The following is a 16589-nucleotide window of genomic DNA, read 5'->3' as shown; positions in this document are numbered from 1 at the left end:
AATGCATTTAAAGTAAATATTTGACCTAGAAACAGATTAGCATATGGACTAAGCTGTTTGTATTTTGTTACTGTTCCATCTCTGTTGGTAGCAATTTGCCATGTCTTCATATATGACAGTAGTATGAATCAAGGTTCAGTGAAATGATACAAAGCTCTATGCATAACAAACTCCCCACACTGCTTCCATTTCAACTTCTGCTACAGTAACGCCCCTATCTAGTAATACAAGTTGTATTAGTCATATGTATGGGATACGCGTTGAATATATCATCCAAAGAAACGCTTACTTGCAGTTTCCTTCTCGACAATGCAACAATAACAAATAAAAGATAGCAATACAAATTCATGCAGTGGCTGCTGAGGGGAGGACGGCTCATAATAATGGTTGGAATAGAGCCAATGGAATGTCATCAAACACACGTAAACCGTGTGTTTGATGTATTTGATACCATTCCACTTATTTAGCTCCATCCATTACCACAAGCCCGTCCTCCCTAATTAAGGTGCCACTAATCTCCTGTGGAACATAATGTAAATAGAACAAAAATGTTTTAGCGTAAGTATTTAATACATGCTGTAGTTGTAGCCTGTCTGTCGCTTCTGTTCCTGACAGCCCTCCACAAGATCGACCAGGTCTACCTGTCATACTGAAGCTGTCAAGAAGACTACTGCCAAACTCCCAAGTGAAAGCTATAGCTGAAGCTTCTTAAATTAGACTCAAGCTCATGCTTTGCAAGTGACACACTGGTATTCATGGAAGCTAAGGGCACATCACATTCCAGACAACTGATTTCCCACCTCGACACTTTTGAAAATATTTCCCAGATTCACAGATACCCTGCTGTATCAATGAGCGTTGGCTGCTCGCAGAGATGATTTGAGAGGGTAATCAAAATAAGGGAAGCCCAAGGTAGAGAGAGAGGCACATTTGATATGCAGGAAGTGGGAGCGCCGTCTCATGGTGATTAGTTGGGGCAGTTCCATGGCTAGATTTATGGCACGCAGCTGTTGAACGCCTGACAGACATCCGAGGCAAGGGATCCACTGCTGCTACCCCTTTTACTGCTGTTTCAGAAGAGCTCTGTTTGCTACTGGAGAGGGAGCTCGTTGTCTCAGCACACAAAGGTAGGCAACATGCTCTCATTGTCATTGCTACTGTACTAGTCAGTGCTCTGTGAATATCTGCAGCTTTTGAATACTCTAGTGTTTAAACTCAAGTCTTCAGTCTAAACTTTGACCTGTCTTGTGATTGATTGGTGGTGACATTGGTGTCCTTATTGTTTTGCTTGTTTGTTTTCACTTTTTTATTTTAGATGTGTAATTTTTATAGAAAGAAAAACTTGAATTTCAATGTAAGTGGATTTATTGTCCCAGAACTATTGTTTCATGTGCTTGTAATAATTTTACCATACATGGTCAAGAATATTGGGGGACAGAAAAAAGTTGTCAGTGTACTTGTTACAATTTCAGTTAATTTCCCTTGTTACTGTATCATATTCTGTTGATTAGTTTTACTCATGTTATGTCCTGTGGCTCTTTTTAAATTTAGAACCCAATGCTATGCCCTATTTTTAGAAGTGGAAGCATTACAGCAGATGTGAGACATGGACACAGCAGCTTAGACCGAGACAAAACACTTAGCAGAGAACTAAAAGGGCTTGGCCTTCGATCGCCTTCTTTCCGACAGCTACCATCTGAGCTCCTGAGTATTGTTTTTTCCCCTCAGCAGTCTTTATGTGAATATCCTCCAGCTAACTCACTATGGGGATTTGGAAGTTCTGCTGGCACCTGAGCAGGTCAAAGTTAGGTGACTGAACATGGCAGTAATCGTAGCATCACTGGTTTGAGGTTAATGGACAAGGGCCCCAAGATGAAAAGCAATGTTAAAAGTCTATATGGTGAACTCAATACTCTTCATAATAGAAGGACAGTGAAGTCTTATTGGGCTTTTTAAATTAGTTTTAAAACCCTTTTCGTGTGATCAGGCCTCATAAAGTGTTACGTTCAACGACTAGGTTTGTGTTCTGTGAAAGTGACATGACTAGTATTTTGTTTCCTAAAGTACATTAGCTGAGGAGGATTCTTTCCATTGCAGTCCAGTGGTGAGGTTGTTTAAGGAATGTTTATTTGGGTTGCTATGGTAAGATTGGTCTGTGGCTGGGCTGGCACGCTGAAACTGGAGCCTGAAAACCTCAAGAAATTCTGCCACCAGGCTGCTCCCACGCTGTTGTTTTAGCAGTAGCTCTCCTCCTAATTCTCCTCTTTAAATTAATTAGGGAAAGAAGATTAATTAACACCTCAATTAACATTTCAGTTATTCAACCTTTATTATTAATTTTGGCACTCCACAGAGTATTATTACAGTGTATTTTTTTTTTAGCACATGTATGCACTTTCTTAAATTCATACTGCTAACACACTGTATGCATCTCTAATTTATATTCTATGGTACCCTGTGTGGATGGTTCTTTTCAGTTAGTTGCAGTTTGTATTCACTATAAGATGGGTCAAGAGGAAACCAATTTTGGGAACTGTTGCAATCCAATTTGTCATTGTGATTTATTCTGATGACTCAGTCCAATTAATAATACAAATGAGCATTGGTATAAAAAAAAAGCATACCACACAACAAAGATTACCTCCACATTTCCTTGGGTTAGTTTTTTTTGCTACATCATTTGTGTGAATAAGGGTTATTTATCACTGCTAGTCTGTGGATACAGTGTGACAGGTCCTGAGGAAAGGTGGGACCTGGTGGTGAGAGATACTCTCTATCCTTTATGCCAACACACTTGCTGCCTTTGCAAGTTTGCATTTTTATGGTAACAGCAGGAAACAAGCTGTTTGTATACGCAATGACTAGGCGTTTATCATCTTCTCTGAAACATCTCTTCTTAGGGGACGGACCCAAGTAGGGAGCATGTATACTATTAATCCATCTACCTTTGATATAGTCATTAAGATATATCGCTGAGGGAGCAACATGGTGGCATTCAGTAAAAAATGTCTTAAAAAAACAAAAATTAGGATTTATAATAAAAACAAAGAGCTATAATAGTGCCACACATTGCCAGTTAACTTCCCCAGCCTCTCCAGGTAGGTCTAACCTTATTATTATTGGTTGGGAGCCAGCCAAATTACACGGAGGTGCTGTACTAGCTTAGCATCTGTTCATGTCAGGAAAGAATTATAGATCACAATGAAAAGTTGCTCCTTAAACATGGTGGAGACCATGTTTACTCCTCCAATGAGGCGGAGCATCTGTCCATATGTAAATCACCCAAGCTGCTATGTCTCCATTCCACACTGGCATGAAACAAATCAACCAGACAGTCAGTTTACCATTTGTTTCGTTTTTGTCAACAAGCTAATGTCAGTATGAAGTTAACAGCAGATCTTGGGGAAACTGGGATGATACAGAAACTATGTTGTGTGAAATATTTTGCAGTATTGGTGTCGACCAGTGGAGGCTGGTGAGGGGAGGATGGCTCATAGTAATGGCTGGAATGGAGTAGATGGAATGGAATGCTTCATTCCATTAATTCCATTCCAGCCATTACTATGAGCTGTCCTCCCCTCACCAGCCTCCACTGGTGCTGACAGAGATTAAATTAATTGAACAAATTAATTCATTTGTATCACCTTTATCAGTCACATTTAATCATGGTGTCTGTATATACGTTATTCACTCAGTGTTAAACATGATTCTAGGATTCAGTGTGGAGATTATTTGGTGAAAGGGCTTGTTTCGTTGTCATTGTTTGTGAAAGGCATTTTTTTAGCTACTGCCTACAACTCAATTAATTTTCTTCAGGCATTGACTTGAATGAAAGTATCAACGTTGATTAATCAATTAAATGTGACACCAGCCCTGGCTCCATTATTGTAGGGCAAAAAAGCTATGGCTTTGTGCTCAGCCCTCAGACTATATTCTCAGCGCATCCTTTAGAAATATTACTGGGGTTTTTATGTCTCTGTGTCATATCATTAATCCACCCTTTACAGAAGAGTAGAATGCTTGGAAAAAAAAGCTCTAACTGGTCAATAAATGAGATCATTTTGCTCTTATATGACATAAATATGAAGAAGCAGCAAAGCCTTTGCCATTTATATCTCTGGTACTGTTGATTTATATGAGTGTGCATTCCGATAGAACACAATAATCACACTCTGTTCAGTTCTACAGTATAGGGGCTGGACTTAAAACTAAAGCCAATGGAATGAGGAGTTCTCTCTCTTGCTGTTAGCCATCTTTGAGATGTCAGAAATATATTCACGTTTTCCATGTGTTCTGGCTAGATATCCAGCTGATCATTAGTGACGGAGGTGTTTAGAGTCATAAGAACAGGCATTGTACTGTACATGGTTGCTAATAATATGAAGCAAATTCCAGTAGATTTTGATTTATTCAACCTTTATTTAACTAAGCAAGTCCACTGGTGATGCATGATGATGATGATTTTAAATAACTGCCACTTCAGGGTAATGTATAGTCAGACAATACATGTCTATTGATCTAAACTGCCTCTTTTCTTGTCCATGTGTTTTCCCCAGCAGATGGTGAGGGAGCAGTATGTCAACACCACCCAGGACAGCAGTGTCCCTGCCCCGGTCCCTGACTCAATCTATAAGATCGGGATCTACGGTTGGAGGAAGCGCTGCCTCTACCTGTTTGTCCTGCTGCTCATTATCATCCTCACTGTGAACTTTGCCCTTACCATATGGATCCTCCGGGTCATGTGGTTTAACACGGTATGTTGGGTCACTGACATGGCTCTCCAAAAACTGCTTAGCTCTAGTTCATTAATAACACGTTACCTGACCTTTACTGTAGACTACAGACAGATTTAAAATCAAATCAAATTCTACCTTACAGTGAAATGCTTACTTACAAGCCCTTAACCAACAATGCAGTTAAGAAAATAAAACTTTGGGGGCAGTGCAAATAGTCTGGGTTGCCATTTGATTAGCTGTTCAGGAGTCTTATGGCTTGGGGGTAGAAGCTGTTTAGAAGCTTCTTGGACCTAGACTTGGCGCTCGGGTATCGCTTGCTGTGAGAACAGTCTTTGACTAGGGTGGAGTCTTTTACAATTTTTAGGGTCTTCCTCTGACACCACCTGGTATTGAGGTCCTGGATGGCAGGAAGCTATATTTTGGAGTGGTTGTATGGACAAAACGCAATATAAATTTTTCCTGAATTAATGAAAAATTAGAAATGTTTGTTAATGAGACAAAGAAACATCCCTCCAGATGCAAATGTAGATTTATGAAGATGCTCTAGAACAGTGGTCACCAACCGGTCCATCGCGATCGACTGGTCGATCTTCTAGGCATTCCTAGTCAGATCACCTAACATTTCTGTAGAAAAGTAAACGATAAAATGATTTTGCGCTCCTTTATTGTTATTTTTATTCGACTGCGCTTTTTGACGGAATGTGCATTTGATTTAGAAGCTCTGCGCGCTGGGCACGCAGCGTGTTCCCATTTAACCTTTTCATTTGTCTGTATTGACAAACTCCGCCTACCAGGCTGACAAGAATAGCCAATCAGAGCTCGAATCACCGTGCCTATAGGTTCCACGACCCACAAGAGTTTGATATTATTATTTAACTAGGCAAGTCAGTTAAGAACAAATTCTTATTTACAATGACTGCCTCTTGCGGGGACAGGGCAGGGATTAAAACATAAATATAAAATAGGACAAAACACACATCACGACAAGAGAGACAACACTACATAAAGAGAGACCTAAGACAACAGCATGGCAGAAACACATGAAAACACAGCATGGTAGCAACGCATGACAATAACAAGGTAGCAGCTCAAAACATGGTACAAATATTATTGGGCACAGACAACAACAAAGGGCAAGAAGGTAGAGAAAACAGCACCACGCGAAGCAGCCACAACTGCCAGTAAGAGTGTCCGCGATTGAGTCTTTGAATGAAGAGTTGGAGATTAAACGGTCCAGTTTGAGCGTTTTTTGCAGCTCGTTCCAGTCGCTAGCTGCAGCGAACTTAAAAGACGAGCGATGACCGTTAACAGAATGTGACTGGCAGAGTGTTGAATGTGGAGGATGAGGACTGCAGTATGTATCTTAGATAGGGGGTTTGAGGCTTAAGAGGGTTTTATAAATAAGCATCAATCAACAAGTGGATCTTGCGACGGCAATACAGGGGCGGTAGTGGGAGAAGATGGAACGAGATGGATTTTGGCCGACATTCTACACATTTTCTCTTCGATTAAACATTTGATCTCAATACAGTTTTCTGTTCCCGAAACTACACTTTGTTACGAACAGAGTGAACTACGTTTTGAAGAATTTCCCCTTCGCCAACGTTTTAAAAAATTGCGTTGTTCAGGAGTGCAAACGCAAATTGAGTTATTGCACACGCGCACTTCAGAGTAGGCGTTCCCTAACGGAAATATGCGAATGCGTTCTAAAACTCGCCAATAGTATCTCTCTAGCCCGTGCTTGGCTCTGCCCCTCCTTGCTTGTTCTGCCCACTATGACTCATTTGTTCCCGTTTGAAACGACAGGCTGTGGTCTATCTTGATTTTAGCTATAAGTATATTTGACTGAGCCCTCTCTGCATTGTTAAAAAAAAATCGGAGGCGCACGACGATTCCTTCGTGGCCTCTGCATTCCTCGGGAGGCTCTGCAATTGCGTCACACCATCCATACGGCGCCACGACCTCATTTCTGATCAAACATAAATTGGCTCTTAGTAGCCAAGTGTATCGACAGGGCAACGTTTTGTATTACTAGCAGCTCCCCCTGTCTATATTAAAATCGAGGAATATTTCACATTCTCTGGTCATAGGAACGACATGAATTTGTCCATGAGGCAGAAATAATGCGGTGCGACTTGAGTTTCGCCATCAATGGGAGGAGGTGTACCCTCTCTCTGGTCACTCAACTGGAGGAAAGAAGAGAGCAGGGACCGTGAGAGGCGGATCCTCTGTTGCTCTCTCCTTCCCTCCGCCGAGACTGACCATCCAGTGCAGGTACTATCAGTTCAGTAAAATAAAAAGCAACTGATTTCAATGTATGCTCAGCTGTGCCTCACAAGTGATACAACAACTAATCTATTTTGTTATCAAAGCTCGAGTTTTGAAATATAATATGGTCTGAGATTAACAATATTGTCAGGCCAAGTGTAACAGTATATTTTTAGACCGTCCCCTCGCCCATACCCGGGCGCGAACTAGGGACCTTCTGCACACATCAACAGTCACCCTCGAAGCATCGAGGGCAAGTGGCGTCACTGATTGAAACGCTATTTAGCGCCCACGCTAACTAAGCTAGCCGTTTCACATCCGTTACACTCACCCCCCTTTTGACCTTCCTCCTTTTTCCGCAGCAACCAGTAATCCGGGTCAACAGCATCAATGTAACAGTACAAATTTAGACCGTCCCCTCGCCCATACCCGGGCGCGAACTAGGGACCTTCTGCACACATCAACAGTCACCCTCGAAGCATCGTTACCCATCGCTCCACAAAAGCCACGGCCCTTGCAGAGCAAGGGGAACTACTACTTCAAGGTCTCAAAGCAAGTGGCGTCACTGATTGAAACGCTATTTAGCGCCCACGCTAACTAAGCTAGCCGTTTCACATCCGTTACACAAGCATATAGCCAATATGATGTGATAATGTATTAGGCCAAAACTGTTTTGATTAATTTTGCATTGATTTACAATTTAAGCAATGTTTAAAAGTGATAGAAGCCCGGCTTATACCTGCTTCTAACTTACGTCCTTTGTCCTGATTTTGTCCACATTCTTATTGTACCCACAGTTTTAGACAGGTATAGACAATCAAAAGACACATTGTGATCTGATTGTGATCAGATCATCCTGCCACCCTCCAGAAGTTGTCAGAAAACGCATTGTGTCTGGATATCTTACAAGTGTAGACAGATCTGGACAGAGAAACCATTTAAATCATCATTATTCCGCACTCTAAAATCCTTGACAGGTGGAACCATTAACTGATTACATCAATGTGTCTTACAATAAATACATACTATTTAGCTGTGAAATCATTTATATAAAGGAAGAGACCAGGAAATCTTTTCACAATGCAGACACAGTGGACAGATAGCAGACACATTTTAAAACCATGTGTAGACACAATTAGAATTTAGACAAGATCAGGACAAAGGACACATGTTAGCACCAGGTATAAATAGGGCTTAGGAGTAACTGAAACAACACAACACACCCTGGGAATGTAGTGACTGCATTGGCAGAGCAAACACATAGATCTCTGCTGCTTTAGTTTGAGTTTACCCTCAGTCCTGGGGGGTATAGCTACATGTCTCTTATCCTTGGCATCCAATGGCTGCCTGGTGGGATGAATAAAAACCAACATTTGCCCTCTAGCACAGTAAGCTTAGTTTTATACACATTTCATGATTCCTCCGTACTTTTGGAATATAGCCTGAGAGAAGTAGTTATTATGTGAAATTGAAATCAGAGATTCTGCTTTTCTTTCACACTAGATCATTATCAAAGTCACTATTGCCTGGGGTGCTATGAATCATATATTCACTGCAGTGTGTTTAACTCCCAACACCATACCCAGCAGAGACCATCACCTAAAATAGATTCACTCACCATCCAGAGTTAGAAGCAACACATGGTGTCACAGAAATCCTTGGAGACACAGTATGGTCATGGTTATGAAGTTAATTTCTTGTAGGACCCTGTGCACTGCCTTGCTGAGTTAATTCTTTCTGCTTGTCATTGCAGGAAGGGATGGGACACCTAAAAGTAACATCGGACGGAGTGAGGCTTGAGGACGGCGAGTCAGAGTTCCTCTTTCCTCTCTACGCCCAAGAGATCCACTCCAGAGAGGTAAGCAAACAGGCTCCTAGACACCTCCTTCTCCTCTTCCTTCCTCCTCCTTCTCCTCAAGCACTCATACCCAGTCCAATAGGGTTGTGTTGATTAAAGTGGTCTGTTTTCCCAAGCTCTGACTCATTGTCAGGAATCCATAGAAATCAAAGTTGATTGTTTGTTGAATCTAGGATCGCTTCCTGTTAAAAATGCTGGGCAATTACATCAAACAACTGTCCTGAGGTATAGTCAGATGATCTGTATTTTGACATCGTTCTCTTGCGTAGTTGGGAAATGTGTCTTACTCAATAAGCTTTGGCAGTCCCTGTGGATGTACAGTGTAGCAAGTTCCTTATTTACCTCCTGGATATTTGTGGTGGAAAACAGTCAATGGTGTGCAATCGAGCAGCAGATGGTAACACTTTGCAGCAGTTGTCTACATGTTTATGCTTTTTCCTCATTGTGCTGTGCTTTCCTCCACTCTTTCTTTGAGCTTCATTAAAAAGGCAATGTATTCACCATTTATGGACTGACACTTTCATCACTGAAGTCGACAGTTTTGAATTAGATTCAGTGTTCATTATACACAACCTGCTTTTCAAGACTTGCCCAAATAGGCTGCATCTCTTTAGCCTATTGTAACTCAGTAGTGCTTTCTGAAAGGTATGAATGAAGACCAGATACCTGAACCTGTGAGCATAACGATGCATTTTGTAACATTCATTGGCAATGCATAATTTTGTGTTGTGCCCCATGTTCAATTAAAGTCCTGTCCAGTGATATCTGACATGCACAGGATACTTATTGATGACCAAAGAGTTATTTTTTTCCAGGACTCCTCTCTCTTGGTGAACTCGTCTGAAAACGTCACCCTCAATGCCCGCAATGAAAATAATGATGTCACCGGAAGTCTCTCTGTAGGTAAGTGGACAGAAAACACACACACCTAGACACATACAGCAGGCTAGCAATGTTTATAAATTGCACAATTCAACTGATATATGGACACTTCAGCAATTTCATTCATGGACTTGTCCTGCAGCTGTACTGTATGTAATACAACATTAGCAATGACAAAACGCATCTCCCCTTTCATATTCCATCAGATTGCCATTAATACCCCATGCCCAGCTTTCTGTCATCAGTACCAGAATGGCCTATCTGTTACACCAGGGGCCTCAGTTCTACAGAGACTATTATTTGCGCACATTTTATGGCTGGCCAGTGGGGTTCGTAGAGGAGTGTGCCATAATTAGAGGGGTAACAAATGACTAAACTAATTACAGTGTTTCACGAGACTGTTAGGTATCCTTGGTCATTATGCCATCAAAGGCATTGACCTATCTATGTGACCCTCTGTGAAGGAAGTTTAAGGGTTTTAAAGACCAGTTATTTGGTCTATTCTCCCTCAGACATACTGTAAGTAGTTTGGAAAGAACATCTTGTTCTGTTCTTCTATAGAAAATGGTATTGAAGTGTATTAAATATCTCACTGGCCTATTTCTGCCCAGAGACAGTTGGACAGTAGGCCTATCGGCACCCTGGCTTTATTTCTTCTGAGAGAGAGGTGACAAAGTGAACAAATTCATCCAAATTTTAAAGCTGCGTGCAAAATGTACATGTTTTAATGATACAGCATATGATATCTCAATTATGCTAAGCCTATGTCCCCCAGTCCCACAGCTTTAACTGCTTCTGGTCTCTAATAATTCTCACTGGTGTCATTTTAGGTCCAGATGTGGCCCAGGGAAATGCACAGAACTTTGTCATCAGCTCCAACACCAAGACGCTGTTTTCTGCAGATGACAAAGAGGTGGTTGTTGGGACAGACAAGCTCCGTGTCACAGGTACAATCATGTCTGCAGTGTCAGTGTCACACCACTAAGCCCATACATGGGTATACAGCATTACAGATATGAACTACAAACAGGGTTTTCATTCATTTTATTGTAATTAATGAGAGCAATGTACTGAATCACTGAGTGTTTTCTTACATATCAAAGTAATACATTGTCATTTGACATGGTAGTTACTGGACTGGAGCAGTTTTACTTTCTCTGCGAAGTTGTCCTTGAAAAGGTATTGAAAGTCAAGCTCATTCATCTTAAAATGACAGGAAAGGTGACAGAAACACTGCTTTTTAATTTGTTGGTTTATAATTAAAGTGTATTTAGAATATAACGTAAATTGAAGCTACAGTAACTAAGAACTGAAGTTAAACATATCAGAGTCCACCCAATTGATTATAGACTGTATGCTCAAGTTGTCTATTTTGCCTAAATCTCTTTGTTGTGTCCAGTTTTAGTATTGATGGGAGGTCAGTGCCCTCGTGCTGTGTGGGCTAATTAGCTGAAGAGAGTGTCCTTTGATAGCTTCATTATGTCTCGGACATCTGGAGCCTGACGTACCGCTGAACGGTGACGGTCATTTCACTTAGCAAGACACTGAGCAAAAGTTAACACAACCTTGGCCAGAAAACCATGCACAAACAGAACAAAGCTAAAGATGTGTATACTGTTACAATATCACTATCAGACCTAGTGAGACTCTATAGTGTGATGTCAGGTGAGCATCTTTGCGTGCTATGGTAACATACGATTGGCAAAGGCTGGTGGTAATAAAGATGTAATTAGCTAGCCAAGGGAGCTGTCAACCACAATGATTAAAGCACTGCAAACATTCTCGCTCTCCTTCAAGTCTGGTGGTTGGAGGTGACTCTGAGCCAGTGCACATGTCATCCTCTCACTAACACCAGTTGACAAGCACCCAGGGGAACAATTGACTGCCAGGACCTGTAGACCCACTCACAGTACATAGCAGAATGAAATAGAATACTATATGTAACCTGTATCTCTATGGTAACACCAATGATGTTTCATTATAATTGACTATCAACTTAATAAGGAGCACCTTGTGTGTTTGCTTTTATTTAGGTCTAGAAGGTGCCCTGTTTGAACACTCTGTAGAGACGCCCCTGCTCAAAGCTGAGCCCTTCAAAGACTTGAGGTAGATGCTGGATCCCATAACCGTTGACATCTTGGAATAGGCCAATATGAAATATGAACTCTTAATTCCAAGCAGTTTATTGATTGTTTTATCACAGTCATATGTGGAATTGATCAAACTGATGTTCTCCTGTGTGTTCCAGGCTGGAGTCTCCAACCCGCTCTCTCAGCATGGATGCACCAAAGGGAGTCTTTGTCAAAGCACTGGCCGGGAACATCGAGGCTGCATCTAACATGGATTTTCTATTGCACTCCAGTGAAGGACTGGTGAGGCAATGTGTGATTTACTTGCTATTGACTGGCAGTACTGTACTTATATTTTACACTACATGTGACAGAGACATGTACAATTACTTACTGGCCTTGATATCTATAAATAGCAGTGATGCTGTCCCCTAGTGGCATGTAAATGTACAGTGCATTCGGAAAGTATTAAGACCCTCGACTTTTTCCACATTTTGTTACGTTACAGCCTTTCTCTAAAATTGATCAAATATTTTTTTCCTCATCAATCTACACACATAATCTACACCCCATAATGACAAAGCAAAAACAGTTTTTTAGAATAACCCCCCCCCCGGAAATATTACATTTTCATAAGTATTCAGACCCTTTATTTACTCAGTACTTTGTTGAAGCACCTTAGACAGCAATTACAGCCTTGAGTGTTCCTGGGTATGACACTACATGTTTGGCACACCTGTATTTGGGGAGTTACTCCAATTCTTCTCTGCAGATCTTCTCAAGCTCTGTCAGATTGGATGGGGAGCGTCGCTGCACAGCTATTTTCAGGTCTCTCCAGAGATGTTCGATAGGGCTATCTACTGTATACCACCCGTACCTTGTTACAACACAACTGTTTGGCTCAAACGCATTAAGAAGGATAGAAATTCCACAAATTCCATGTATGGCTATTTGAAGAATCTCAAATATAAAATATATTTTGATATGTTTAACACTTTTTGGGGGTTTCTACATTATTCCATATATGTTATTTCATTGTTTTCATGTCTTCACTATTATTCTACAATGTAGAAAATAGTACAAATAAAGAAAAACCCTTAAATGAGTAGGTGTCCAAACTTTTGACTGGTACTGTATATGTATGTTTTTCAGCAGTGGCGTGTATACAGTGGGGCAAAAAAGTATTTAGTCAGCCACCAATTGTGCAAGTTCTCCTACTTAAAAAGATGAGAGGCCTGTAATTTTCATCATAGGTACACTTCAACTATGACAGACAAAATGAGAAAATCACATTGTAGGATTTTTAATGAGTTTATTTGCAAATTATGGTGGAAAATAAGTATTTGGTCACCTACAAACAAGCAAGATTTCTGGCTCTCACAGACCTGTAAGAGGCTCCTCTGTCCTCCACTCGTTACCTGTATTAATGGCACCTGTTTGAACTTGTTATCAGTATAAAAGACACCTCCTCAAACAGTCACACTCCAAACTCCACTATGGCCAAGACCAAAGAGCTGTCAAAGTACACCAGAAACAAAATTGTAGACCTGCACCAGGCTGGGAAGACTGAATCTGCAATAGGTAAGCAGCTTGGTTTGAAGAAATCAACTGTGGGAGCAATTATTAGGAAATGGAAGACATAAAAGACCACTGATAATCTCCCTCGATCTGGGGCTCCACGCAAGATCTCACCCCGTGGGGTCAAAATGATCACAAGAACGGTGAGCAAAAATCCCAGAACCACACCTAGTGAATGACCTGCAGAGAGCTGGGACCAAAGTAACAAAGCCTACCATCAGTAACACACTACGCCGCCAGGGACTCAAATCCTGCAGTGCCAGACGTGTCCCCCTGCTTAAGCCAGTACATGTCCAGGCCCGTCTGAAGTTTGCTAGAGAGCATTTGGATGATCCAGAAGAAGATTGGGAGAATGTCATATGGTCAGATGAAACCAAAATATAACTTTTTGGTAAAAACTCAACTCGTTGTGTTTGGAGGACAAAGAATGCTGAGTTGCATCCAAAGAACACCATACCTACTGTGAAGCATGGGGGTGGAAACATCATGCTTTGGGGCTGTTTTTCTGCAAAGGGAGACTTACAGAAAACGTTTGACCTCTGTCATTGCCAACAAAGGGTATATAACAAAGTATTGAGAAACTTTTGGTATTGACCAAATACTTATTTTCCACCATAATTTGCAAATAAATTCATTAAAAAATCCTACAATGTGATTTTCTGGATTTTTTTCTTCTAATTTTGTCTGTCATAGTTGAAGTGTACCTATGATAAAAATTACAGGCCTCATCTTTTTAAGTGGGAGAACTTGCACAATTGGGGGCTGACTAAATACTTTTTTGCCCCACTGTATGTGTTTCAGCAGTGGTGCGTCTGACCACGCCCTTTGTTGTGTGTTGTCTGTGTAGGTGATTCTGGATGCCGAGACGGTGCGTCTGCCTAATCTCCCCCTGGGACAAGGAGGTGTGTCTGGAAACGCTCAGGGACTCTACGAAGTGTGTGTTTGTCCCAGCGGAAAGCTGTTCCTGTCCAAGGCCGGGGTCACCTCCACGTGCAGCGAAAGCCAAGAGTGCTAGTCTTTGGCATCAGATTATATCCTGGTGAATAAAAATGCCTTTATATTGGGTACTCTAAAACACTTTCATATGAATCCTCAAAAAGGCAAAACAAACAACCACAACTTTTCATATCTGAACAAAACTGCCAGTTAAACTGCAGACATATCCTCCTAAGTAATTATTTCATGGTGCATGGTTAAATTTGAGACCATTTTACTATGTAACGGAAACAGGGACATGACAACTTTATACCACAATAAGCAGTATAGTTGTTGATACCATCTTATGTTTACACTGAGTTGAGATTGTTTATTTTATAATTATGGTATAATGGCTGGGCAATAAGGAGCTGGTTAACAGATTAAATCCTATGCAATATGTTTTTTTTATATGCAATAATATAGGACTTTGTGTGGGCCCAGTTTCCTGGACCCAGATGAAGCCTTGTCTGCAATGGAGAATCTCCCATTGAAAGTGATTTTTAGTGTAGGCTTAATCTGGGGCTGGGAAACCGGCCCTTAGTGTATTAATATGTTGTGCATATGAGCAGAAAAGCATTATATGATCTAGTCTGTAGATAAGCTGAGTATACCAAACATTAGGAACACCTTCCTAATATTTTTGATACACACAGGAAACTGTTGTGTGAAAAACCCAGCAGCGTTGCAGTACTTGAAACGAACCAGTGCGCTTGCCACTTACTACCATACCCCGTTCAAAGGCACTTTTAATTATGTTGTCTTGTCTATTGACCCTCTGAATGGTACACGTACACAATCCATACCTCAATTGTCTCAAAGCTGAACAATCCTTCTTTAACCTGTCTTCCCATTTCATCTACACTGATTTAAAGTGGATTTGACATCAATAAGAGGTCAATAGCTTTCCTCTGGATTCACCTGGTCAGTTTGTCATGAAAAGAGCAAGTGTTCTTATTGTTTTGTATACTAAGTGTATAATATAGTTAGTACAAATACAACCTAGTTATTGTCTAAGAAATGGAGTAGAAAATAGAGGTACAGTTGAATGTGTTTGTGTTACACATTCATTATGCAACATTGAGCAATCTGATACATCTGATCCTGTTGCTCGAGATTTTAAAAGTTACTGTTTTCCCAAGTACTTAATTTCATCTCACAGTTCACCAGCTGCCACTGTTTTTTTTCTTTTTAATTTATGCATTTACTGTGTGAAATATTTTTATATTGGGGTTTAGAGTATAGTCAAACTAATCAGTATTATAAGTAATAACTTTGTAATAATGGAAAATTAAAGGGATAGTGCGACATTTTGGCAACTTTTTCTACTTACCCAGTCAGATGCACTCATGGATACGATTTGGATGTCTCTGCTGCAGTTTGAAGGAAGTTGAAGGTACTTTCTGGAGCCATTGTTAACGAGTGCAATGACTGGTAGTGTACAGGAACAGCAAGCATGTATTTTCAACACTCTCTCAAATGTTCTATATTTTGTTTATCAATACATCAATGTGTTTCTATCTTCTGTCTTGGTATAGGCTCTGAAATTAAATAGGCCCCATGTCGCACTCCTAATACTATTGCACTGCAATACTGTAGCCTACCCATAGCCTACTGTCACATACTATCAAGGCTACCGGTCTATTTACTTTCGAGCATGCTTGGCTATTTAATTAGCGATTGATAAATGGTAGCCTACTATTTGTTGCATAGCGGGAATAATTGAAATCAGTTATGTCAGAAAAGGAGACATCCTGCAATATGATTATGATTTAGGCCTATATAATAAAAGTCAAATAAATATTAGACAACATGCTGCAATCTCCTTACGAATAGCAAATGCAACTGTTTTATCATTAGGTCTACATTTGAATGTTTTATTTCCCTACCATCATTATAATTCCTGTGCATCAAACACCTCCCATTTTCCCCAAACAAACCATAAGCCTATTTGTTGCAATACAGTTGATCAACCTTCGAAAAGTTGTGCACACACATGGTTTGGGATTTGCGTGGAGATATGCACACTTTCCTGTCATGTTCACAATTGATAAATACCAACCTTTGCAGAAAAAGTGGCATACGCAAGGTTTAGAGTATTTTTTTGTGCACACACACCTTTGATAAATGAAGCCCCTGTAGCCTGTGTGTTCTACTACTTTAGGGAATATTTATTGTACATTTAGATTTTAGCAAAAATGTTAGCTTGTTAGTTATATTGTC

General features: G+C 40.6%; 1 protein-coding gene across 3 annotated transcripts; it reads left to right on the top strand.

Annotated features, from left to right (window-relative positions):
• The first annotated feature begins 327 nt into the window (after window positions 1-327).
• LOC110507840 (gamma-sarcoglycan) lies at window positions 328-16357 on the top strand. 3 transcript variants are annotated; one of them, XM_021588194.2, is made up of 8 exons: window positions 328-1127; window positions 4560-4754; window positions 8758-8862; window positions 9678-9765; window positions 10575-10691; window positions 11778-11850; window positions 11993-12116; window positions 14239-16357. In XM_021588194.2, exons 2-8 carry the CDS (start codon window positions 4560-4562, stop codon window positions 14404-14406), a joined length of 870 nt encoding a protein of 289 aa, XP_021443869.1. In that variant the 5' UTR covers window positions 328-1127; the 3' UTR covers window positions 14407-16357. The 3 variants fall into 3 exon arrangements, with proteins under 3 accessions (XP_021443869.1, XP_021443868.1, XP_036821174.1); XM_021588193.2 differs by having other exon boundaries at window positions 4557-4754; XM_036965279.1 differs by lacking the exons at window positions 328-1127; window positions 4560-4754 and adding an exon at window positions 6873-7010.
• Window positions 16358-16589: the final 232 nt, after the last annotated feature.

Source organism: Oncorhynchus mykiss, chromosome 27, assembly GCF_013265735.2.
Source record: "Oncorhynchus mykiss isolate Arlee chromosome 27, USDA_OmykA_1.1, whole genome shotgun sequence".
Lineage (NCBI taxonomy): Eukaryota > Metazoa > Chordata > Actinopteri > Salmoniformes > Salmonidae > Oncorhynchus > Oncorhynchus mykiss.
This window is presented reverse-complemented; position numbering and strand designations above follow the sequence as displayed.

Bases quoted from the DNA above. Each gene is read 5' to 3' on its own strand.
- LOC110507840 (XM_021588194.2), top strand. From the start codon at position 4,560: ATGGTGAGGGAGCAGTATGTCAACACCACCCAGGACAGCAGTGTCCCT. The intron at 8,863-9,677 runs GTAAGCAAACAG...ATTTTTTTCCAG, and splicing joins AAGAGATCCACTCCAGAGAG to GACTCCTCTCTCTTGGTGAA. The intron at 10,692-11,777 runs GTACAATCATGT...GCTTTTATTTAG, and splicing joins AGACAAGCTCCGTGTCACAG to GTCTAGAAGGTGCCCTGTTT.